Here is a 27,262-nt window from a genome sequence, read left to right as displayed (position 1 = left end):
TCCTCTTCCTCTCCTCTTCCTCTCTTCTCTTCTTCCTTCTCCTCCTCTTTTTCTCCTCCTCCTCCTTTTCCTTCTCTTTTTCCTCTCCTCCTCCTCTCTTCTCCCTTCTCCTCCTCTCTTTTTCTCCTCCTTTTCCTTCTTCTCCTCTTCCTCTCTTCTCTTCTTCCTTCTCCTCCTCTCTCCTCCTTTTCTTTTCCTCCTCCTCCTTCCTCCTCTTTCTCCTTCTGCTCCCTTCTTCCCCTCCTTCTTGAGCCATCTACAATCATGCTAATAATCTGTCAATATTCCTGGCTGAATAAGGATGAAATCAGCCACTGTTTGGGCAAAGCCCGCCCACACAGAGTGATTAATTCCACTTGGAGTGCCAGGAGATCAGACCGATGTATGCTCAGAAAAGCAGCTTGCAAAGAAATTGGATTTCCCCGTTGCTTCTTCAGTGCTTTGTTCCAGAAAGAAGCCCTATCCTGTCTGCTCAGCTGCCCTTCAAGTAGGGACCTTCCCTGGTTCTCTGAGCACGTTGGTTCCTGGTGGCAAAGAGCTTTGGGAGGCAGGTTTTGCTGGTTCAGCTACAATGATTAACAGACTAACAGAGCTAGAAGTGATCTTGTAGGTCATCTAGTCCAACCCAATCTAGTCCGCCCAAGCAGGAGACCATTCACCATTTCTGACATATGGGCAGTCCAGTCTCTTCTTGAAAGCCTCCAGTGATGCTCCCCAAACTTCCAAAGGCAACTTCTGTTCCATGGGTTGATTGTTCTCCCTGTCAGGAAATTTCTCCTTATTTCCAGGTTGAATCTTTCCTTGGTCAGTTTCCATCCATTATTCCTTGTCTGGCATTCGGGTGCTTTGGAAAATAGCTTGATCTCCCTCCTCTCTGTAGCAGCCCCTCAAATATTGGAAGACTGCTGTCATGTCTCCCTTGGTCCTTCTCTTCACTAGACAAGCCAGGCCCAGTTCCTGCAACTGTTCATCGTATGTTTGAGCCTCCAGTCCCCTCACTGTCTTGGTTGCTCTTCTCTGCACTTTTTCTGGAGTCTCCGCATCTTTTTTATAATGTGGGGACCAAAACTGGATGCAGTACTCTAGGTGTGGCCTTACTAAGGGTTTGTAGAGGGGTATTAGTACATCTAATGCAGGGGTGGTTTCCTGCCAGTTCTAACCTCTTCTATAGAATCTACAGTGCTATTTAGAACCGGTTCCAGCTCCCTCCCCCCCACCCGTCCGCACATCATCAAGGTGAAGAGCGAGAGGAGGAATTCTGGGAATTGAAGTCCACAAGTCTTAAAGCTGTCAAGTTTGAACACCCCTGGGGTTTTTTTTCTAAAGAGTTAGGGGTGCAAGGGTCTTGTAATGTGACAGGTTTAAGACTTGCACTCTCCAATGCCAGAGCTCCTGAGCCAACATGATTGCAGGAGGAATTCTGGGAGTTGGAAGTCCACAAGTCTTAAAGCTGTCAAGTTTGAACACCCCTGGAGGGGTTTTCTAAAGGGTTAGGGGTGCAAGGGTCTTGTAACTTGACAGCTTTATGACTTGTGTGGTTCAAATGCCAGAGTTTCTCAGCCAACATTTTGGTTGCTAAGCAAGAGCGTTGTTAAGTGAGTTTCACCACATTTTACAAGTTGGCCACTCCCACCCGGTCACATGTCTGGCAAGCCACTCCCACCCAGTCACATGGCTGGCAAGCCACTCCCACCAAGCAGGCCACACCTACAGAAGAGGTTCTAAAAAATTTTGAAACCCACCACTGATCTAATGATGTCTCAATGCACGAAAGGTTTTAGCTGGAGGTCTTTCAGAGTCAATCTTCTTGTCTTGTTACTTGCCAGTAATCTAACTTCTCTGCTCCTGTTTTGTGACTCCTGACCAAACTATGCGGCAACAGCCCTCTTGCAGCAAACCTATTTCTTCTGTGTTCCAGGAAGGTCCACAGGGGAATCAATAGCAATAGCAATAGCAGTTAGACTTATCTACCGCTTCATAGGGCTTTCAGCCCTCTCTAAGCGGTTTACAGAGTCAGCATATCGCCCCCACAGTCTGGGTCCTCGTTTCACCCACCTCGGAAGGATGGAAGGCTGAGTCAACCTTGAGCCGGTGAGATTTGAACAGCCGAACTGCAGATAACAGTCAGATGAAGTGGCCTGCGGTACTGCACCCTAACCACTGCGCCACCTCGGCTCAATAATCACCCAAAGAAAAGAAAAAATCAAGACTGCAAGAGAGAAAAGGTGGAGCTGGGATCGCATGATTGAGTGTGGGTGGGGTTTTTTTGGACCCCGCCCTGAAGACCCCACCCCTGCGTGCTTTCTACCTTCCCTGGCTCAGAAACTTCCCCCTCTCCTCCCCAACCCTGTGGCCCTCCTGTTCCCTTCCTCCTCGCCTTTTTAATGGCAAATTACGATGACGATGATGATGATTATTATTATTACCAGTTTTTATTGCTTCAATGGTTTGTTGGCTTTTAATGTTTGTAAGCTGCCCAGAATTGCCTCCAGAAGTGATGGAAAGCAAACAAGACTGATATAGATGATAGATAGATAGATAGATAGATAGATAGATAGATAGATAGATAGATAGATAGATAGATAGATAGACAGACAGACAGACAGACAGACAGACAGACAGACAGACAGACACATAGATGATAGATAATTCACCTTAGATAGACAGACAGACCGATGATAAGATATAACTGGAGATAGAGAGGAAGAGATATAAATGGATAGATGATAGAATAAGATAAATGGATGGATGGATGGATGGATGGATGGATGGATAGACAGACAGACAGACAGACAGACACACAGACAGACATAGATGATAGATAATTCACCTTAGATAGACAGACAGACCGATGATAAGATATAACTGGAGATAGAGAGGAAGAGATATAAATGGATAGATGATAGAATAAGATAAATGGATAGATAGATAGATAGATAGATAGATAGATAGATAGATAGACAGACAGACAGAAAGACAGAAAGACAGACAGAAAGACAGAAAGACAGAAAGACAGACAGACACATAGATAGTAGATAATTCACCTTAGATAGACAGACAGACCGATGATAAGATATAACTGGAGATAGAGGAAGAGATGATAAGATATAAATGGATAGATGATAGAATAAGATAAATGGATAGATAGATAGATAGATAGATAGATAGATAGATAGATAGATAGATGATAGATAAAGATATTAATGGATGGATGGACGGATGGACAGACAGACATATAGATGAAAGAAGAAAGAAAGCAGAGAGGGGGGAAAGAGAGAGAAAGGAAGAAAGAGAGAAAGAAAGAAAAAATAAAGAGAGAGAGAAGGGAAGAAGGGAAGGAGAGAGAGAGAGAGAGTCTGTGAGAGTCAGAGGTGAGAACTTGGGCCGGCTGCAGGAATTCCCACTGATGTCAGCTGTGCTCATGATGCCAGCTGTTCCCCTGCCTTCCCTCCCCCCCAAAAGCATTGGGATGTGGGGGGTGGGGAGTGAAGAATAAACAGCTTGCTCAGCCTCCTCACTTCTCCCTTCAAGGGATTTTCTATCCGCACGAGGCACAAAGCCACCCTTTGTCCGGCATGCTGAGACAGCAGCGCGCCCGTCAAGTGCATCCCGGATGAGTCATCTCCTCTGACTCCGCAGTGTGGGAGTATCTCGCCCTGCCCTCTTGTCAACGTCTGACTCCGGCACTGAAGAGGTCACGGCCATGGGAGAAGAGCCGGCTTTGAGCGAGAACCAGCCCTCCACCCATGTGACACACAGCCCTCCTGGGACTCCATCAACTCCAGGCCTGCTCTACCAGCCAGGAGTTCCCTAAACCTGGTTGGACACAGGTTGCTTCTGGGTGCAAATCGTAACGCCTTAGTAAGGCCACACTTGGAATCCTGCATCCAGTTTTGGTCCCCATGATGTAAAAAGGATGTGGAGTCTCTAGAAAGAGTGCAGAGAAGAGCAACAAAGAGGATTAGGAGACCGGAGACTGAAACATATGAAGAACAGTTGCAGGAACTGGGAATGGCTAGTTTAATGAAAAGAAGGACCAGGGGAGACATGATAGCAGTCTTCCAGTTTCTCAGGGGTTGCCACAAAGAAGAGGGAGTCAAACTATTCTCCAAAGCACCTGAAGGCAGGACAAGAAGCAATGGATGGAAACTAATCAAGGAGAGAAGCAATCTAGAACTAAGGAGAAATTTCCTTACAGTGAGAACAATTAATCAGTGGAACAACTTGCCTCCAGAAGTTGTGAATGCTTCAACATTGGAAGTTTTAAAGAAGATGTTGGATAGCCATTTGTCTGAAGTGGTGTAGAGTTTCCTGTCTAAGCAGGGGGTTGAACTAGAAGACCTCCAAGGTCCCTTCCAACTCTGTTATACATAAATAAATTTAAAATAAATTTTGGTGGCCACGATGTAGAAAAGATGTGGGGACTCTAGAAAGAGTGCAGAGAAGAGCAAGAAAGAGGATTAGGGGACTGGAGACTAAAACATGTGAAGAACGGTTGCAGGAACTGGGTAGGTCTAGTTTAATGAATAGAAGAACTAGGGAGACATGATAGCAGTCTTCTAATATCTCAAGGGCTGCCCCAAAGAAGAGGGAGTCAAGCTATTCTCCAAGGCACCAGAAGGCAGGACAAGAAGCAAGAGATCAGAGGTGGGTTGCTCCCAGTTCGGCCCGGATCAGGCGAACCGGTAGTAGCGGCGACGGGAGGCTTCGCCCACCCACCCAGACGCCTCTGTGCATGCGGGCACGAACATACAGGCACGAGCGAACTGGTAGTAAAAAAAAAATGGCAACCCACCACTGCAACACATGGAAACTAATTAAGGAGAGAAGCAACATGGAATTAAGGAGGAATTTCCTGATGGACAGAACAATTAACCTGTGGAACGACTTGTCTCCAGAAGTTGTGAATGCTCCAACACTGGAGGTTTTTAAGAAGATGTTGGAATAACCATTTGTCTGAAGTGGTGTAGGGTTTCCTGCCTAAGCAGGGGTTGGACTAGCTCTAAGATTCCTTCCAACTCTGTTATTCTTCTGTTCTGTTCTGTTCTGTTCTATTCTATTCTACTCTATTCTAATTCTATTCTAATTCTATTCTAATCCTATTCTAATTCTATTCTATTCCATTCTAGTCTATATTCCAATATTCTATTCTATTCTATTCTATTCCACTTTACTCTACTCTATTCTAATTCTATTCTATTCTATTCCACTCTAGTCTATATTCCAATATTCTATTCTATTCTATTCCACTTTACTCTATTCTAATTCTATTATATTCTATTCTATTCCATTCTAGTCTATATTCCAATATTCTATTCTATTCTATTCTATTCCACTTTACTCTACTCTATTCTAATTCTATTATATTCTATTATATTCCATTCTAGTCTATATTCCAATATTCTATTCTATTCTATTCTATTCTATTCTAATTCTATTCTAATTCTATTCTAATTCTATTCTAATTCTATTCTATTCTAATTCTATTCTATACCATTCTAGTCCATATTCCAATATTCTATTCTATTCTATTCTATTCTATTCTATTCTATTCTATTCTATTCTATTCTAATATAATATAATTCCATTCCACTCCACTCCACTCCACCCCATCCCATCCTATCCTATCTATATCCTATCCTATCCTATCCTATCCTATCCTATCCTATCCTATCCTATCCTATCCTATCCTATTCTTTCCATTTCTTCTATTCTATTCTAATTCTATTATATTCTAATTCTATCTATTCCATTCCATTCTAGTCTATATTCCAATATTTTATTCCATTCCATTCCATTCCATTCCATTCCATTCCATTCCATTCTATTCTAATATAATATAATTCCATTCCATTCCATTCCACTCCACCCCACCCCACCCCCCATCCCATCCCATCCTATCCTATTCTTTCCATATCCTATCCTATTCTATTCTACATTCCAATATATTCTATTCCATTCCATTCGTTTCTGAAGAGAAGCGTCCTGACAGTGAGAACAATTCACCAGGGGCTTCCAAAAAGTTCTGTGTCCTCCAACACTGGAGGTTTTTCAGAAGAGAACCGGGCAACCACCTGCCTGGAATGGAATAGGAATCATTTTCGTGGTGTTGCCCTCCACGCAGGAACAAACAGGAGTCTTGTTTAGCTACAACGCAGACAAAGAGTCCTGCTACAATCCCAGCTCTGGTTCCCCGGAGGTTGCTTTTTTTGCAGGGTTTAATCAGGAGGCGCCTGATGAGATGTGACAGCACGAGAGAAAGGAAACTACAAAATAAATTTCCAGCCCAAGGTGGAGGTACTAAGCCTCCCAAAACCTCTCCTCGTTTTGAACATCGCAGGAGGGAACAAGGAAATAATTCCGCTGAGCGTCTAATTTAAGAAACCACCTTGGCGGCTGGCTAGCGTTTTCTTTTGTTTGGAAGCAAAAGGACACGCCGGCTCTTGTAGAGCCAAGATCCACCGCTAAGAAGCTGTTAAAAGAAAAAAAAAAAGAACTCTAGGGAGTGAGGTTGTTAGTGATTTCTTTCCGAAAACCAACTAGGATTTCCGGCTGAGCCGAAAATGAAGGTTGGAAATGAAACCAACACACAAAAATAAAGCAGTTAATTGATGGCAAGATGGGAATCTGGCACCTGTTCCCTGCCTCTCCAGGGGGGAACACATCCAATTTGGAATTTCCCAAAAGAAAAGGCGTGATGAACAGCTGCAGACACGCCACCAGAGGTGCAGACGAGGCTGGATGGAGGAGTGACGATTGGCGCATCTCCCACCTGAGCCCATTGCAAGGAATCACGCCACCTGCGATACAGGTGTGCTGCTTGGGACTCTCAGGGCCCAATCAGAGCCCCTTAATATTCCCGCCCCTTCCAGTTAAAGGTAAAAGTTCCCCTCGCACATATGTGCTAGTTGTCCCCGACTCTAGGGGGCGGTGCTCATCTCCGTTTCAAAGCCGAAGAGCCAGCGCTGTCCGAAGACGTCTCCGGGGTCATGTGTGGCCGACATGACTCAATGCCAAAGGTGCATGGAACGCGGTTCCCTTCCCACCAAAGGTGGTCCCTATTTTTCTGCTTGCATTTTTAACCTGCTTTCGAACTGCTAGGTGGGCAGAAGTTGGGACAAGTCATGGGAGCTCACTCCGTTACGCGGCGCTGGGGATTCGAACCGCCGAACTGCCGATCTTTCTGACCGACAAGCTCAGCGTCTTAGCCACTGAGCCCCCTTCACATTACTCACAGTTACTCACAGCTTAATTTCAGTCCTCGATTTGCAGCCGCAAATAGAGGTTGTAAAAATTCATCCGTAGGTGGGTGGCGGTCCTTCAGCGAGGCATCGTGCGATTGAGCCTGATTTTTGCCATCTTTTTTTTTTGCTGCTGTCATTAAGCGAATCACACTGCCCTTAAGTGAATCACGGGGTTTCCCTGTTGATTTTGCATGCCTGGGAAGATCGCGAAGCACGTGATGCGGTGACCCACAGTAAACGCACCTAAACCTTGATGGTGTCACTGTGGGGGAGGGGGGAATGTCGCGATTGTTGTAAGTGTGAGGACTGGTCGTAAGTCACTTCTTTCAGCGCTGTTGTCCCTTCGAACCGTTGCAAAATGAACTGTTTGTAAGTTGAGGTGACCTGTAGCATGACTGCTGAAAACGGGACTTTTTTAAAAAATCCTTTTGACAAGGAAATGCCCTTAAATTGCGGCTTTATTACTCAATGTGAAATTAAAATGGTGCCGGGTCTCCTGCTTGGGCGGGGGGTTGGTCTAGATGACCAATAAGGTCCCTTCGAACTCTGTTCATCTGTTAAAATATTTAAAAATGCTTCTCTCTTCTTCTTCAAGAAAGAAGAAACAACAGATAAATTTCAGAGGTTTTATCTATTTTGTTTTTCAGAGTCTTCCCACTCTGAAATGGCTTCCTTACACCCTTGCAAGCATTTCCAGGTGTTAAACCATCATATACGGGTAGGGCCTGACTTATGACCATTCACTTAGTGATCATTCAAAGTTACAGCACTGAAAAAAACCACCCTGTTTCACACTGACGACCGTTGCAGCATTCCCCCCCGGTCGCACGATTTATTTAGATTTGGATGCCTGCGAACCGACTCACAATTATGACGGTCGCTGCATCCCGGGGAGGGGGGCGGTCACCTGCGATCCCCTTTTGTGACCGCCCTAGAAAGCAAACTCCATGGGGCAGCCGGATTCACTTAACAACCATGGGACTCGCTTAACAACCGCAGGATTTGTCTTAACAGACGCGGGAGGAAAAATGAAATGGGACAAAATGCGCTTCGCCAATGTTCTCGGCTGCGTAAATTTGGGGATCGGTTGTGGTCACAAGTTGAGGACTTCCCTAGTGAAGGCTACTTCGCCGGCGAATGGAAATAACGAAGTCGCCTCCTCCGTGAGCTTAACCTGAATTCATTCATCTGGCAAACAGGATGATAATTATGTTTCTACCGAGTGTCTCTTAGGGGCTTATTTTCACAGTGGTGCTCGGGAAAATAATAATTTGATCCACATGGATATCCCCCATTAAACCTTCACACCTCTTGATGGAGAACCCCGGGACAAAACTGGACTTCAGAACTGGAGATGGCTTCCAGCTCTCTGATTGGCTAAAGGCGTTAATGGAGAGGAAGGCTCCATCCACAAATTATCACCCCCAAATAGTGGAGACATTCAATTTTTTTTTACTATCGCTTCTGTAGGCGTGGCTTGGTGGACGTGGCAGGGGAAGGATACTGCAAAATCTCCCTTCCCTTCCCACTCCAGGGGAAGGATACTGCAAAATCTCCCTTCCTTCCCCACTCCAGGGGAAGGATACTGCAAAATCTCCCTTCCTTTCCCAGTCCAGGGAAAGGATACTGCAAAATCTCCCTTCCTTCCCCACTCCAGGGGAAGGATACTGCAAAATCTCCCTTCCCTTCCCACTCCTGGGGAAGTATACTGCAAAATCTCCCTTCCTTGCCCACTCCAGGGGAAGGATACTGCAAAATCTCCCTTCCTTTCCCACTCCAGGGAAAGGATACTGCAAAATCTCCCTTCCTTCCCCACTCCTGGGGAAGTATACTGCAAAATCTCCCTTCCTTCCCCACTCCAGGGGAAGGATACCGCAAAATCTCCCTTCCCTCCTCACTCCTGGGAGAAGGATACTGCAAAATCATTCCCTCCCTACCCTACTCTGGGGCCAGCCAGAGGTGGCATTTGCCGGTTCTCCAAATTACACAAAATTTCCACTACCGGTTCTCCAGAATCTGTCAGATCCTGCTGAATCCCCCCCCTACCCCAAATCTTTTTGGCACCTTAAGTCCCAAACAGAGAAGGGTTAAATGTTGACACCTCTGTTTCCCATTGTTTTGGGGTGGGATACGCATATAAACCATTCTATTATTTCTGATAAATACCCCAAAATAGTGCAGTAGAAAAGAAAGTGAAAATCACATAACACCACACCTACAAATATGAGCCAGTTTGGCTTAGTGGTTAAAAGGCTTAGAAACCAGGAGACAGGGAGTTCTAGTCCTGCCTTAGGCATGAAAGCTGGCTGGGTGACTTTGGGCCAATCACCAGGGGACGGTGAGTGGGGACGGTGAGTTCTTGTACCACCTTAGCCATGAAAGCTGGTTGAGTGTTTTTGGGCCAATCACCAGGAGATGGTGAGTTCTAGTCCTGCCTTAGGCATGAAAGCTGGCTGGGTGACTTTCGGCCAATCACCAGGGGTCGGTGAGTTCTTGTACCACCTTAGTCATGAAAGCTGCTTGAGTGACTTTGGGCCAATCACCAGGAGATGGTGAGTTCTAGTCCTGCCTTAGCCATGAAAGTAGGAAGGCTGACTTTGGGCAAAACACCAGGAGACGGTGAGTTCTAGTCCCACCTTAGCCATGAAAGCCAGCTGGGAGACTTTGGGCCAGTCACTGTCTCAGCCAAACCCACTTCACAGGGTTGTTGTTGTTATAGGCAAAAGAAGAGGAGAAAAGTGGATATGTTCACTGCCTTGAGTTATTTGTAAAACTAATAAAGGCAGGATTACGAATCAGTCAGTCAATCAAAATAAACAAATAAAAAGGAAACAAAAAGACCACCACGCATCCTCTCCAGCAGCCTACAAATAAGCAGGGATTAACACCAGACAAACAAGCACAAAACAATATCCTAATCAAGGAACTACCAAGGAGAAAACCACATCCACATCAACACCAGCTGGGCAAATGACTGTACATAAACAAGGAGCAATTATGTTACCTTGTCAGGTAACGAAATGTCTGCCAGCAAACAACCAGCCTCGGAGAGCACCGAGGACTTCACAATAGCTCTTTTTTTCCCATAATAACCAAAGTGGCACCGCGAACTAAAGTTGTATACAAGGTAGAAATGCGCTCCTTTTTTCGATTCTCGGGTTGAGAAACCAAGAAGGCACCAAGGGTTTGTTAACCTAATCTTGCGAAGCTTCTTCTCCCGTAACATTGTACTGGAAACAAGGGCATACAAAACCTTTGCCAGACCAATCCTCGAATACAGCTCGCCTGCCTGGAATCCACGCTGTCTATCAGACATTAATGCAATCGAGAGAGTCCGGAGTCCTCCATTCCTCTGCTCACAACAGAATCCCTGATGCCACCAGCGCAAAACTTTGGGCTTGGATAAGCTGGAACCCACGGTCTGACCTAAGTGTAGTACATAAAATTGTCTGCTACAACGTCCTACCTGTCAACAACCACTTCAACCTCAATAATACTCGGGCAAACGATCAATACAAACTCAAGGTAAACCGCTCCAAACGCGAATGCAGACAATGCGACTTCAGCAACAGAGTGGTCAACGCCTGGAATGCTCTACCCGACTCTGTTGTTACAGCCTCAAACCCCCACAGCTTCAACCTCAAACTGTCCACCGTGGACCTCACCCCATTCCTAAGAGGTCTGTAAAGGGGGCGTGCATAAGCCCACCAGCGTGCCCACCGTCCCTGTCCTACTGTCCCCATTTATTTGTATTCATATCTTTCATTCATATCCATGTTTATACTTATACCTGTTATCTTGCACATGTTCGACAAACTAAATAAATGAAATGAAATGAACTCAGCTACTTTGTGACTTCTTGGTAAATTTGAAATTGAGAAGGTGTGTGTGTGTGTTGTGTGTTGTGTGTGTGTGTGTTTCTTTAAGTCAGTCTTGACTTCTAGTGACTGGATAATCCCTGAAGGTATCTTGGCAAGATTTCAGATGTGGTTTGCGTCCTTCTTCCTAGGACTGAGACTCACTGTCCCAAGGTCACATTTCTGTATCGGTGTCTAAGGCAGGACTAGAATTCACAGTCCCCTGGTTTCTAGGCTGGTGTCTTAACCACTACACTCAACTCTCTCTCCTGGGATAATCCTTACCACCCCTGAAAATAACATTTCTCCGCTTTGGTCTCTGGTTATTTCACGTGCAACGAAAAAGAACTCAACCGAAACTCTTAATTCCGGCAAAATGCGACATCGGTTGATGAACGATTAATCTGTCTTCCACTGGCTATGAATAATTGCTTGACAACTCCTTCATTAATTGTAACATTGCCTGGTTAATCAGCTTTCTCTATCATTTCCCCACCTTCACAGTTTGCGAATGTCATTCTCTCCTTTTACAGAAAAACAGCTGCCTGCCAACTGAGTTAGGCTACTCTGGAAAAAGACGTTAATGATGCAAAATGGTAAGATGCCATCGTATTGTAGCAATAGGATTTAAGATTTGGCAGAAGATGGGACAAGAGACGGGAGCTCACTCCGTTAGACAGCACTAGGGATTCGAACCGCCGAACTGCCGACCTTTCTGATCGACAAGCTCGGCATCTTAGCCTCTGAGCTACTGCGCCCCAACCCTTTTATGGTCTTTCTTAAATCCACCCATGAAGCTTATTCAATTTTATTATCTCTGGGCTATATCCATCTGCCCCTTATCAAGTTCCCTAATCACAGAACCCCCCGTGGAATTCAAACCGCGGTTACCAAGATTAGCCCGGTAAAATCCACTTCACTTTCCTGTCGTCACCCTCGCTCCATATTGCATCAATGAAGCTAGTCAAATATTTACCTTGGATTTTTAGCCTATTATGCGCTACCCATCCCTCCATTAGCCTTTTCAGAAACCAGACACTGTCCTAGCTCTGGTGGAAAGCCAGATTGCAGCTTCTGGAGAGGAGGGGAGGGACAGGAAGAAACAACTGGCCCCACCAGAGAATAGAGCAAAGCGGAAAGGTGACGTCTGCAAGGCTAAGCAAACCATTGTGAGACCTACATTGTGGTCCTCTGGGATATCCGTTCCTGGAACCAGATTTTTGCAGCATATTAAGGAGCTAAAGGTAAAGGCTCCGGAGCCACATGTGGCTCTTTCACAGCCTCTGCTGTGGCTCCTTGTCGCCGGCCGGTAAAAGGAAAAAGGACACCACTTTAGGAAGAGACTCTATGGTGGGGGAACTGGACTTCTGATTAGCAGAGGAAAAAGGACAGCATGCTAGGAAGAGACTCTATGGTGGGGGAACTGGACTTCTGATCAGCAGAGGAAAAAGGGTGCCATGCTAGGAAGAGACTCTATGGTGGAGGAACTGGACTTCTGGTTGGCAGAGGAAAAAGGACACCACGCTAGGAAAAGACTCTATGGTAGAGGGAACCGGACTTCCGGTCAGCTCTAGAATTAACAGGAGGCTTCTGATTAGGACCTTTGTGGCTCTTTGAGTGTTTAAGGTTGCCGACTCCTGGCTTATAGTGAAGACATCTTCAGGGCCTTCCTTGTGTGAAATCGGTATAAATAGATCCCATCCATGTTCAATATATTCCACCCTTAGAATATAGATCCGTCCCCACCTTTCCCTTTTGCTCCGCTTAGGACGGCAGTTCCGCCTTTACTTACCTCTTCCCACTGATGAATGTAGCGGATGAGCCGAGAGAGTCGTAGGAGCCTCAAGAGGCTGAGGATTTTGGTGAAGCGGACAATCCGCAGCGCTCGGGCTGTCTTATAGACCTCCGAATCGATGCGGGTCTCCACAATCAGGAAGATGTAGTCCACCGGAATGGACGAGATAAAATCCACCACAAACCAGCTTTTGAGATACTTCATCTTAATCCTCTGGGGGTCCAGGATGATCTCCGTGTTGTCTTCCACCACAATCCCCGTGCGGAAATTGAGCACCAGGTCAATGAGGAAGAAGGTATCGGAGACCACATTGAAGACAATCCACGGCGTGGTGTTCTCGTCCTTGAAGAAGGTGATGCCGACTGGGATGATGATCAGATTCCCAACCATGAGGAGCAACATGGTGAGGTCCCAGTAGAACCTAGAGGGAAAGACGGAGACGTCGGTCAATGAGAAAGGAGGCACCAGGGGGATCTAAGACCCAAGGAAGGCACCCATTTTGTCCACCAATTGGACAAATGACAGCAAGGGAACACCTAGAAATAACCGGTGGAAGGGAATATTTGTGGCTCTGAGTTGATTTTTGTGGTCCTTGATGGTCTCTGAGCTGGGTTGTTTCCTTGGAGACGTTTCATGATCCAACTAGGTAACATGATCAGAGTCAGAAAGTAGCAAACCCCACGTCCTTCTAGCACTGATGATATTACTGAGTTTGGTACTGAAATGTCTGCAAGAAAACAGCCAAGCTCAGAGAGCACCAAGTTCCCCACAGTCCTCCTCCACACTGCAAACCCCACTCCCTTCTAGCACTGATGATGTTACCTAGTTGGGTCATGGAACGTCTGCAAGAAAACCACCAAGCTCAGAGAGCACCAAGGACTCCGCTTAGAAATTAAGAACCAAGATCCATCTGTGCATACATTTGTCAGGCCTGCAATTATATTCCTTTTAGAATTTTGGCCTGCCACACTTTCTCTTATTTCATTATGCTGTTTCATTGGTATAGTTGATGGGAGGGGGGAATAGACAGGAGTAGGATTGTGGAATGTATTGTTTTTCATTCTTTACTAGAAGCCAAGGTCTTCCTTTGTCTCCGCACTTCTACACCTGACCGGAAACAGCTGGGTGGAGACGCCAGCGTGGAAGAAGAAGATTGGACCATGTGATGGATTGTGGGTGTGGGGACGAGATCATGAACATTGAGCTGAGGTGGTGCAGTGGTTAAATGCAGCACTGCAGCCACTTCAGCTGACTGCTATCTGCAGTTCGGCGGTTCAAATCTCACCGGCTCAGGGTTGACTCAGCCTTCCATCCTTCCGAGGTGGGTGAAATGAGGACCCAGATTGTTGTTGGGGGCAATATGCTGACTCTGTAAACCGCTTAGAGAGGGCTGAAAGCCCCAGGAAGTGGTATATGAGTCTAACTGCTATTGCTATTAACTGGGTGGGATTCTGATGTCATTTCCAGAATTGGGATTAACACAGATGTGCTGAGATGTCTGCTTTATTAAATTGGAACTTTAAGGATCGGGAAGAATTAGACTCTGATTTAATTCTACATGATACTTGGAACGCTGACAACATTTAGTTTAAGAACTTCCTCTCAGGGTTAGCGTTCTTCCCCCTTTCCAACAACAATTGATCTTAACAATTCCCACAACAATTGATCTTAATTTTCCTCTTATCACTTACTACCCTTTTAGATGAAATTACATTTTACAAATACTGTTTTTTTCCCCGTATGTTAACTATGGATATTTTAAGATATTTTGTAGTTTGGGCTTCTTTGTTTAAACTTTGAGAAAGGTGGCTGTATGGCTAATATTTCTGCAATGAAATAAAGTCGTAAGCCACATTTGTTAGATCTGTTTGAAGTATATTTTTGTCCTTCTTAATTTGTCATTCTTTTTTCCTTTTTTCCTTTATGCTGGTTTGCATTTTTACGTTTGAAGATGAGCGCTAACGATGGTGTTTTTAATATATGCATATATAAGCTCTATTTAAGCTATAGGACAAAGTAGGTCACAATAAACATTTCCTATGAAGTTACCTAGTCCTGCTAGATATTTTTGTGTGTGTTTGTCTACAAAGAATCTGTGTAGCTGCAAATGAAAGAATAATGCATGATATTATCCAGAACATTTTGTCCCAATTTTTAACATTGCTGTTCCATTGTTCGGCTTGCTTACTTCTTCAGATAAAAGCCCACAGACATTTGCATCATTCCTTAATATTGAAAAAAAAGGAGATTAAAAGTAGACTAATTTACCCAAATAAAAAGAAATCGCAAACGGCGATACAACTTTAATGCAACAGACTCTATTTCTTTTTTTTTTAATGGATTTTTGTTTTGCTCCTGATTTATAATTGCATCCATATAAATCTTGGTCAGCAAGTATTTCTTCAATGTTTCACAACCAGGGAAATATTATACAGATTTATCTCCAGCCATGTCAAGAGGCAACACTCTGAAATATTAATATCAGTCACAAAAGCCACATTAATTCCAGGTAATCTGGAGGGTTTTGCTGGGTTTTTCTTTCTTTTTTTTTTTAGTAGGGCTGAGCTGAAAGTTCTCAGATTAATTTTTTTTCAGTCCCAAATGGAGCCTCTGGGGAAGTCTTTCTTTCCCCCCCCAGGAATTAATCTTCCCATGCACTTTTATTCCATTACCTCCCGATGTTTCTAGGGCTAATTTGGACTGAACTTCAAGCCAACTTCATGGAGCCAAATTTGGTTACATACCAGAAACTAATTTAGAATGAGACAAATTCTCTCCCTTTCTCTTTCCTTCCTTCCTTCCTTCCTTCCCTCCTCCCTCCCTTCCCTCCTTCCTCCCTTCCTTCTCTCCCTTCCTTGCCTGTCTTCCCCTTCTCTCTCTCTCTGTCTCCATCTTCCTTCCTTCTCTCCCTCCCTTGCCTGTCTTCCCCTTCTCTCTCTCTCTGTCTTCTCCATCTTCCATCCTAAAGGATGCGGTGGCTCAGTGGCTCTGATCAGAAAGGTCAGTAGTTTGGCAGTTCGAATCCCTAGTTCACAGGGGACTTGTCCCAGCTTCTGCCAACCTAGCAGTTCAAAAGCTTGTAAAAACACAAGTAGAAAAATCGGACCATCTTTGGTGGGAAAGGAACAGCGTATCATGCGCCTTCAGTGTTGAGCCATGCCAGCCACATGACCACAGAGACATCTTCGGACAGCGCTGGCTCTTCGGCTTTGAAACAGAGATGAGCACCGCCCCCTAGAGTCGGGAACGACTAGCACATACATATCTGCGAGGGGAATCTTTACTTTTACATTTTAATAATTCCTACCCAGCATGAATGATGGGAGTTGTTGTCAATCCCACCCAATCCCACAGAAATCAAGAAGGTCGACCAGCGGGGAACCTGGGTAGCTACTCAAACTCAAGGAGATGCACGAGGGACCTGTCTGTCAGGCCTGCATTTATATTCCTTTTAGAATTTTGGCCTGCCACACTTTCTCTTATTTCATTATGCTGTTTTATTTGTATAGTCGATGGGAGGGGGGAATAGACAGGAGTAGGATTGTGGAATGTATTGTTATCATTCTTTACTAGAAGCCAAGGTCATCCTTTGTCTCCATGTTCTTTGACACCTGACCGGAAGCAGCTGGGTGGAGACGCCAGCGTGGAAGAAGGAGATTGGACCATGTGATGGATTGTGGGTGTGGGGACAAGATCATGAACTTTCAACTGGGTGGGATAACTTCCAGAGTTGGGATCCCACAGCTATGTGCCAACATGCCTGCTTTATTAAATTGGAACTTTAAAAGACAGGAAGGAGAGGAGAAAGGAGAGGAATAGGAGAAAGGGAAAGGCAGAGGAAGAATGGGAGGGAATGTAAGAGTAGGAAAGAGGGGAGGAATGGGAAGAAGAGGGGAAGGGTAAAGGGGAGGAAGGGGAAGGAGAGAAGGGAAAGGAGAGGAGGAAGGAAGGAAGGAGAGAAGAAAGAGAAGAAAGGGGGGTAGGAAGGAGGGAGGGAAGCAAGGAGGGAAGGAAGGAGGGAAGGAAGGAGAGAAGAAGAGAAGAAAGGAGGGAAGGAAGGAGGGAAGGAAGAAGAGAAGGAGAGAAGAAAGGAGGGAAGGAAAGAGGGAATGTAGGAGAGAAGGAAGGGGGGAAGGAAGGAGGAAAGGAAGGGGGAAAGGAAGGAGAGAAGGAGAAAAGAAAGGAGGGATGGAAGGAAGGAGGGAAGGAAGGAGAGAAGGAGGGAAGGGGAAGGAGGGAGGGAAGGAAGGGGAGTAGGAGAGAAGAAACGAGGGAAGGAAAGAGGGAGGGAGGGAAGAAGAAGTAGGACCGTTGTAAGATAAGATGGATCTATGGGATGTTAAAAAAGCAATCTTCAAGTATATTGTCAACAGTAGGGAAAAATTGTTATAAATACATATTATTAATAACAGTTATGAGATCGTATAATTGTGAATGTATATATGAAATTGATAAAATAAAATAAAATTTAAAAAAATAAAATAAATTGGAACTTTAAGCATAGTTTTGCCTTCGATTCTGATTTGATTCTACGCGGTATTTGCAGCGCTGAACACCTGTCACTGCATCGTATCCCAACGAGAGCAGACAGTCGCTTCAACGGTAAGGCCTCCTGTCCCAAGGAAATGTACTTCGCTGCCGTTCCCTTTGAGATCATCCTCTTTAATGCTCGAGGACAGATATGAGCTGCATTAAATCCCTCGGCTCAGCTATCAATTAGTCATGGAACCACATTTGGCAACATTGCGCTCAGTTCTTTCCAAAGCAGTTCTCATCATAAAGGTGAAAGCCTCTTAAAAGAGATGGTCGCTTCGTATTCTTTCGATTCTCGTGCCAAGAAAGAAAAGAAAAATTACATCTTTCTAAGGAAATTCCAGACTGGATTTGTCGGTTGTTGTTTTTTTTAACTTGATTTAGATTTAATTCCATCCTCCCAACTTTTAAGAGGAAGCCCCTTCATCTCCCTTCTGCACTTACTAAAAACACTGAAAAGGGTCGCAAGTTAGTTAGTTAGCACTGTGGGAAGTTATCACCCAGCCCTCTCCCAGAAAAATGAAATATCCTAGGAAATATTGAAAAGGCAGAATATTTCTCTGGATGCGAAAAGAAAGGAACATGCTTTAAAAGACAGAATAGTTGCCTGTAGCTTCCTGCCCAGCCACCTTTGTCAATAGGCCATTGAGAAGGCCAGGCTAGCCCACCTTACATAATAAAGACTTCCCCACTGCAGCTGCTGGGGGAAGGGATATTACTCAACTCTCCACATGGCATCTGAGAACTCATCTATACCTGGACTCATCACAGCCTAGAGAGTAACCCCCTGCATGGCACCATGGGAGTCTGACAACCAATACATTTCTTACACAGGAACAGGAAACAGAGAGGTGGGACTAAACAGGGTATAAAAAGCCTAGCAAGCCCCTCCCTCAGCCCTTCTCTTCTTCTCCACCAACATTGAAACATGCGATCACCTTTTCTGGTCAGGGCTCAAGCCATGTGGCCCTGTCCAACAATAAACCATCTTTCCAAGCTGGCTGGGGAATTCTGGGAGTTGAAGTCCAGACATCTTCAAGTGGCCAAGGTTGAGAAACACTGACCTAGATAGTTACAGATTACCTCTTCTGCTACTTTAATATAATTCTGCTCAACAGAACCTTGTCCCCTGTTTTTGTCCGATGACGAGAGACCCAACTGGGAGACAGAGGCCCAAGTCAACAAAATAACTTTACAGATTTTGCAGTCTGCTGGAAATTTTTGCAACTGTGGGAAGCTTTTAACAAAACAAAGCCTTCCTAACATTTTGCAAAATTCATCCTGGATTATTTTCTTCAGCGTTTTGATGACACTGTAATCCTTTCAAGGAACACGCCGAGACTTATTTCCCTCCATTGCAAGGAGCCGCTGATAATGTCAACCATAGGCTGACACGACAAGCCGCCGTTTCAATAAAGCCTGATAAATAAAGAGCCGAGGTGGGCGCAGTGGTTAGAGTGCAGTACTGCAACCACTTCAGCTGACTGCTATCTGCAGTTCGGCGGTTCAAATCTCACCGGCTCAAGGTTGACTCAGCCTTCCATCCTTCCGAGGTGGGTAAAATGAGGACCCAAACTGTGGGGGCGATATGCTGACTCTGTAAACCGCTTAGAGAGGGCTGAAAGCCCTATGAAGCGGTATATAAGTCTAACTGCTATTGCTATTGCGAAAGCCAGCCACTGCTGGACTTTGAAGACCAGATAAATGGTCCTATACTGGTCATATAGGGAAGATGCTGAGCTTGTCAATCAGAAAGGTCAGTAATTTGGCTCTTCGAATCCCTAGCGCCGCGTAACGGAGTGAGCTCCCGTGACTCGTCCCAGCTTCTGCCAACCTAGCAGTTCGAAAGCACGTAAAAAATGCAAGGAGAAAAATAGGAACCACCTTTGGTGGGACGGGAACCGCGTTCCATGCACCTTTGGCATTGAGTCATGCCGGCCACATGACCACAGAGGCATCTTCGGACAGCGGTGGCTCTTCAGCTTTGAAGTGGAGATGAGGTACATGGGCAAACAATCGATGCAAACTCAAGGTAAACCGCTCCAAATTCAATTGCAGAAAATACGACTTCATCAACAGAGTGGTCAACGCCTGGAATGCTCTACCCCACTCTGTTGTTACATCCTCAACCCCCCCCACAATCTCAAACTGTCTACCGTGGACCTCACCCCATTCCTAAGAGGTCTGTAAGGGGGTGTAAATGCACCTGGGGGGGGTCTACCATCCCTGTCCTACTGTCCCCATTTATTCATACTCATTTCTTTCATTCATGTCCATGTTTATGTTGATACCTGTTATCTCGTACATGTTTGACAAACTAATAAATACAAAGTCTCTATTTCTTCCCCCCCCCCCAAAACTATCCTTATGGAACACCTTGCCCCAGAGGTCCAATTACCCCACCACCACCACCCAACTTGCTGATTTTTGCTAAAAACTGCCAACTTCTTCCAAGCTTTTCAAAATTAAGGGGCTGCTGGGAATGCTTCATATTGGATTTTGGTGCCTGGCTTTATATTAGTTATCGGAGAGTACAGTCATTTTTAATTAGTAGAGTCTGAATTTTTCAGGAGGTTGAGTTCTCTTCATTGCCAGTTTTCTTACACTACCGGTAACGATCACCCAGAGCCTTGGCACTAGTGGGATGGACATTTGGGGAATAGATAAATGAATAAATCGATGCCTTTTTATTTATTTGGTTTGCCAAACATGTACAGGATAATATAATGTATAAGATCACACTGCTAAACAACTAATTCCCACAACACTGTCAAATTAACTACTAAGACTGTATTACTATTCTTCTTCTCATCCTTCCTAGTACCTTTCTCTTCCCACTTATGATCATAACCATGTTGCTTGTACCTTTAAAGTTTATATTGTTTTATTTGTTTCCTAGTCTAATTTGATTGCTTATTAGTAACCTATGACTATCACTAAGTGTTGTAACTTCTAATTTATTTTTCTTTATGTACACTGAGAGTATATGCACTAAAGACAAATTTGTGTGTTAAAACACACTTGGCCAATAAAGAATTCTATTCTAATTCTATTCTATTCCATTCCATTCTAGTCTATATTCCAATATCCTATTCTATTCTATTCTATCCTATTCTATTCTACTCTACTCTATCCATATTCCTATTCTACTCTACTCTACTCCTTAATCTATTCTATTCTGTTCTATCCTATCCTACCCTATCCTATCCTATTCTATTCTACTATATTCTATACTCTACTCTATTCCTTAATCTGTTCTGTTCTATTCTATTCTATTCTATTCTATCCTATTCTGTCCTATCCTGTCCTATTCTATTCTACTATATTCTATACTATACTCTACTCTACTCTATTCTACTCTATTCTATTCTATTCTATTCTATCTTATTCTATTCTATCCTATTCTGTCCTATCCTATTCTATTCTACTATATTCTATACTCTACTCTATTCCTTAATCTGTTCTGTTCTATTCTATTCTATTCTATCCTATTCTGTCCTATCCTGTCCTATTCTATTCTACTATATTCTCTACTCTACTCTACTCTACTCTACTCTATTCTATTCTATCCTATCTTATTCTATTCTATCCTATTCTGTCCTATCATATTCTATTCTACTATATTCTATACTCTACTCTATTCCTTAATCTATTCTATTCTATTCTTTCCATATTCTATTCTATTCTATTCTAACAGGTATAAGTATAAACATGGACATGAACAAAGGAAATGAATACAAATAGATGGGACCTCTTAGGAATTGGGTGAGGTTGATAGACAAAATAACAGAAAGGGGGAACTTTAGCTTTCGATCAATGGCAGAAGTGAATTCCACATTCAGAACTTCCTGGATGCTTCTAACCCTCTTTTCTCTTTGGCTTCTCTCAACCAACATGCTTGGGAAGGCCTCGTCTGGGCCAACAAAACACACAGAAGGGCAACCGTGCCAAGCCAGAAGGGAAGACATGGCTAAGTCTGTGAAACCCGGCACGGGTAAAATATGTCTCCTTATTAACATAAGGGCACATGGTGGCTTCCTCAGCAGTCAACAAACATCGTGCGTTCTGCCATCCGGAAGCCAAAGAAACGCCGACACAAAAGCAAATAAGAGTTGGGAATTCATAGGGTTCACAATGGAAATTAAAGACAAAGAAGAAACAGAATATCATTCAATATGGGACTTAAGGTACAATTGGTTAGATAAAAGATGCAAAGATTAGAAAATTAATGATGAAAGACGATCAGCAAGCCAGAAATAATCACAGGTATAAAGCTATATAGAAGAATATGTATTGTAAGCAATATTACTACCAGATTGTACAAAAGTGTAAATCAAAATATATAAAATGATACATGTTCCGATATCTCAGGGGCTGCCCCAAAGAAGAGGGAGTCAAGCTATTCTCCAAAGCACCCGAGGGCAGGACAAGAAGCAATGGGTGGAAACTAATCAAGGAGAGAAGCAACTTAGAACTGAGGAGGAATTTCCTGACAGTGAGAACAATTAACCAGTGGAACAACTTGCCTCTAGAGGTTGTGAATGTCCCAACACTGGAAGTTTTCAAAAAGATGTTGGATAACCATTTGTCTGAAGTGGTGTAGGGTTTCCTGCCTAGGCAGGGGGTTGGACCTCCAAGGTCCCTTCCAACTCTGTTATTCTATCCTATTCTATTCTAAATGTATAGAGAAGTATGTTAGAACCATGGAAACAATAGGTATAATTGTATAATATTAAGTGTATGTATATATACCTAAAAAGGTGTTTTTCTTCCAAAAGGCAACTGGAGTTTTATTTGTTTTTTCCTCAAAGATGTTTCGAGAAAGCTTCTTCAGTCTGAGTGAATGGTTGGTAATGGAAGAATTTATTCATCCATTCTCCAGTCAAAATCCATTCTTCCTCGGTCCCTGCCTCCCTCCCTTCCATAGAATAGAGAGTAGAGTAGAGTAGAGTAGAGTAGAGTAGAGTAGAGTAGAGTAGAGTAGAGCAGAGTAGAGTAGAACAGAACATGGAAAGAGTAGAATAGAATAGAATAGAATAGAATAGAATAGAATAGAATAGAATAGAGCAGAGCTGGAAGGGAGAATAGAATAGAGCTGGAAGGGACCTTGGAGGTCTTCTAGTCCAGCCCCTTGCTCAAGCAGAAGAACCTATAGTATTTCAGGCAAATGGTTGTCCAATCTCTTCTTAAAAGCTTCTAGTGTTGGAGCATTCACAACTTCTGGAGGCAAGTTGTTCCACTGCTTAATTGTTTCAACTGTCAGGAAATTTCCCCTTAATTCCAGGTTGCGTCTCTCCTTGATTAGTTTCCAACCATTGTTTCTTGTCCTGCCTTCAGGTGCTTTGGAGAATAGCTTGTCCCCCTCTTCTTTGGGGCAGCCCCTCAAATACTGGAATGCTGCTATCATGTCACCCATGATTCTTCTTTTCTTTAGATTATCCAAACCCAAATCCTCCAGTTCCTTCCTTCCTTCCTTCCTTTCCTTCCTTCCTTCCTTCCTTCCCCTTTCTCTGTCTTTCTCCTCCATCTTCCTCCTTTCCTTCCTTTGCTAAAATATCTACATCCCTCAATAAAAAAAAAATGTAGGCAGCTCCCAATGACATGGGCTATTAAATTATTTGAAATCAAATATCGGGCACCTGCCAAATGCCCTTCTAATGGCCAGCCAGGTCATGGGGTAAGGAGACAAGTCACCTTGCTAGGAAGCTGGGGAGCTAAGAAACCAGAGCTCTTAGGATGGAGACAAGAAGTCTTGAGAATGTGGCTTTATCAGCTCCCGGAAGATAAAACTGTCCCTGTTTAGAGAAGCTGGAAAGCATTACGAGACCTCCTTGGCGGAGGCTATCTGCATGTGTGCATGCATTGACAAAATATGCAGAGTGTGGACATTTAAAGAGAAGATATGAAGCCTGAAGGACACATCCCGTCTCAGCCCTGCCTATCAACAGGGTCTGGGGGGGGGGGCGTTATGACTCCCATTGTGCCCAGAAAAACATAGTTACAGATAAGGTAAAGCACATCTGTGTTAGTCGTTCCCGACTCCAGGGGGCGGTGCTCATCTCCGTTTCAAAGCTGAAGAGCCAGCACTGTCTGAAGACATCTCCTTCTCCTTCCTTCCTTCCTTCCTTCCTTCCTTCCTTCCTTCCTTCCTTCTTTTCTTTCCTTCCTTCCCCTTTCCTACCCTCTCCTTCCTTCTTTCCTTCCTTCCCCTCCTCTTTCCTTCCTTCCTTCCTCTCCCTTTCTTCTTTCCCTCTCCTCCCTCTCCTCCCTGTCCTTTCTTTCTTTCTTTCTTTCTTTCTTTCTTTCTTTCTTTCTTTCTTTCTTTCTTTCTTTCTTTCTTTCTTTCTTTCTTCCTTCCTCCTGTCTGTGTCTTCCTTCCCCTCTCCCCCTTCCTTCCCTCTTCTTCCTTCTTTCCTTCCTTTCCCTCCTCTTTCCTTCCTTCCTTTCTTCCCATTCCTTTCATTCTTTCCTTCCTTTCCCTCCCTCTCCTTCCTTCTTTCCTTCCTTCCCCTCCTCTTTCCTTCCCCCCTTCCCATCACTTTCCTTCTTTCTTTCCTTTCCCTTCTTTTCCTTCTTTCCTTCCTCCTCCTTCTCCTCTCTCTCCTTCCTTCCTTCCTTCCTTCCTTCTTTCCCCTAGCTGGATTTCATGGCAGCACTTGAAGTCAGAGTCTCTACCTTTCTGTCCTGGTGCTTCAACCCTTAGTCCAAGCTACCTTCCCCGTCTCCAGCTGCTGTGGCATTTTGCACATACTCCTTTCCCCAAAGGAAACAATGAACTGCATGTTGAGAGGAGGCGCACCCAACAGCTGTATCCCACATGCAAAAAAAAACCCCCAGATTAATTTCAATTCAATTTAAACTAAATAAACAATAGATACTTTCCAAAATTCTCCATGGGGACGCTGAGTTAATGACAGCAATTCTAACTCCCGGTTTAAAGTGCCAACTTGGGAGTCTCCTTAAAATAATAATAATAATAATCCACTCAGAAAAGTTGCACACTCTTCATTCTGAATCGCAGGAGCTGATAGAAGGCAGGGGGCTGGGATGAAGCAGCCCCCCCCCCCCCATATTCCAAGCTCAAAGGTCCCTTGCAATCCTAAGGATGGGGGAGGGGAGGGTGGGGACGTCCTCTCGTTCTGGCCCGTTTTTCAGATCTCAACTTCTTCAGATCTCCTGTCTTCTTCCGCCTACCAAATCTCCGTTCCATCCCATTCGGGACTCAGATCGTTATCAGGCTGATCAGTAGCGGGTTGATAACCAGTTTACTACCGGTTGGCTTGTGCTCACACCCAACACTTCTGAGCGTGCATGGAAGCGTCCGGGTGGATGAGCGGAGCCTCCCGCCATCGTCATTACCGGTTCGGCCGAACTGGACCGAACTAGGAGCAACCCACCTCTGATGCTGATGGAGGAAAACTTATAATATTGCAGGATCCAATCTGGATCATTCCTAGGGACCAGAGCAGTGATGGGTTTCAAAAATTTTTGGAACCTACTCTGTGGGTGTGGCCTCCTTTGTGGGAGTGGCTTGCCGGCCATGTGACCTGGTGGGAGTGGCTTGCCGGCCATGTGTTTTCTTCCCCCCCCTCTCTCTTTCCTTCCTTTTGTCTCTCTGTCCCTTTTTTCTTTTTTTCTTTCATCTCTCTCACTCTTTTTCTTTCTTTTTTCTTTTTTCTTTCTTCCTTTCTTTCTCTTTCTCTCTTTCTCTGTGTCAGTCTGTCTGTCTGTCTGTCTGTGTGTGTGTGTGTGTGTGTGTGTGGCAGTGGTGGGTTTCAAAAAATTTTGGAACCCCTTCTGTAGGTGTGGCCTGCTTTCTGGGTCCACTGGTGGAACCTCTTCTAACACGGTTCGGTAGATTTGACGAACCGGTTCTACCGAATAGGTGCGAGCTGGTAGGAACCCACCTCTGGACCAGAGGTTTTGTCTTCCAAGCTTTCGGGCCCATGCTGCAGCCCCCATCCTCAGGGAACTTCTCTCTAGCATTGTGTGTGTGTGTGTGTGTGTGTGTTTTGGGCTATTCTGTGTGTGGCATTTATACGGTATCTGTTGTGTGTGTGGCCTTCTGGTTGTTGATGGCTGGCTATGAAGTCATTGGCTGTTGTTTCCTTCTGCTGACAAGCCCTCGCCTCCTAAGTTCTTGTTATCTGGGGGTTTCTTACTATCCCTCCGCCCTGCCACTGGCTGCTCCCTTCTTCTCTTTCCTCCCATCGTCCACAACCTCCAGAGAGATGGGACGAAAAGGAGATAACGTTCACTTGCTTTGCCCAGCAGACACCGTTCTAGTGTTGTTGTAGGTGGAGAACTGGGTAAATCTACGATAACCCCAGAGGGGTGGCTCAGTGTCTAAGAAGCTGAGCTTGTCGATCAGAAAGGTCGACAGTTCAGCGGTTCGAATCCCTAGCGCCGCGTAACGGAGTGAGCTCCCGTGACTTGTCCCAGCTTCTGCCAACCTAGCAGTTTGAAAGCATGTGAAAAAATGCAAGTAGAAAAATAGGGACCACCTTTGGTGGGAAGGGAACAGCGTTCCGTGCGCCTTCGGCGTTGAGTCATGCCGGCCACATGACCATGGAGACCTCTTCGGACAGGGCTGGCTCTTTGGCTTTGAAAGGGAGATGAGCAGCGCCCCCTAGAGTCGGGAACGATTAGCACAGATGTGCGAAGGGAACCTTCACCTTTATGGTAACCCCTAAATCAAGAGTCTGATAGTATCTTTTCCAACGATCCCATTTTGCAAAGCTTCCTTGAGCTTTTAATACCATTTATTAGTTGAAAAAGGTGCTAGTGGACTTCTGGCAGTGGGCTGTCCTTCTTATGGGTTATTCCAGAGATTATCCCTATGGCCTATCTATGGGACCTGTTAGTTGTGGGCACGGAGGGTGGCTTCTAATGTGTCTCAAGTTTCGGTTACCCCTTTGATCCATCAAACCTGAGGAGGGAAGAGCTTTGGATTATGAAGAAGCTTTGTCATTCTCTGTGATTAACTAGGCATTTCCAGGAGGACTTCAAAGCTTTACTGTTAGGACAACTAACAATATTCAGAGACTTACTGAATATGCATCAGCTTGTTTTTTTTTTTTGCTCTCACGGTGGCTAATAACTGATGGTGATTAATATCCCTTATGAATGTGACCTATTGCCTTTTAAATTCTCAGCCAGGAGCTGCAATCAGTCTGGTCTACAAGCAAGGAATTCCAGTGGCTAATTCCAGAGGTGTTTCCTGAGCTGTGCCATCAGCTAAAAGCATGGGCATTAGTTCACCTGGACTCCCAAGGTTAGGGAGAAGGAGAAAGGCATATTTTTTAAAAAAATATAATTCCTTGGAGTTTTCCCAAACTGATGCCCTCCTAGGTGTTCCCCCCCCCCACAGTCAACTTTGCCATATTTTCATTAATAAAGACCAACTGACTGTGGGAGGGAAGGAAGGAAGGAAGGCGAGGGAGGGAGCAAGGGAGGCAGAGAAGGAAGGAAAGAAGATAGTAAAGAGGAAGGAGGGAGGGAGGGAAGAGAAAGAGGGAGGGAGGCAGTTTGGAGCGGTTTACTTTGAGTTTTTATCGATTGTTTGCCCATGTGTTTAAGGTTTAAGGTTTAAGGTTTATTGTATTTATATGCCGCCCTATTCCCAGAGGGACTCAGGGCAGCTAACAAACCCGAGGAGGGAGGGCAAACAAGTAGGGATACAACAAAACAAGGTGCAAAAAGAATTTAAAAAGACAGTCAACAGTCACACAATTCGAGAGGGGAAGGGAATTCGTCAACCCCAGGCCTGCCAGCACAGCCAGGTTTTAACGGCTTTGTGGGAAGCCTGGAGGGAGGTGAGGGTCAGAATCTCC

General features: G+C 44.7%; 1 protein-coding gene across 1 annotated transcript in view; it reads right to left on the bottom strand.

Moving 5' to 3' along the window:
* The window catches only part of HCN4 (hyperpolarization activated cyclic nucleotide gated potassium channel 4), a 61,656-nt gene that overhangs the window by 30,750 nt on the left and 3,644 nt on the right, over positions 1-27,262 (bottom strand). Inside the window, exon 2 of the mRNA XM_032233537.1 lies at positions 12,894-13,317. Within this exon, the coding sequence (XP_032089428.1) occupies positions 12,894-13,317 (424 nt within the window). The remainder of the gene's footprint in view (positions 1-12,893; positions 13,318-27,262) is intronic.

Source organism: Thamnophis elegans, chromosome 16 (assembly GCF_009769535.1).
Source record: "Thamnophis elegans isolate rThaEle1 chromosome 16, rThaEle1.pri, whole genome shotgun sequence".
Taxonomy (NCBI): domain Eukaryota; kingdom Metazoa; phylum Chordata; class Lepidosauria; order Squamata; family Colubridae; genus Thamnophis; species Thamnophis elegans.
This window is presented reverse-complemented; position numbering and strand designations above follow the sequence as displayed.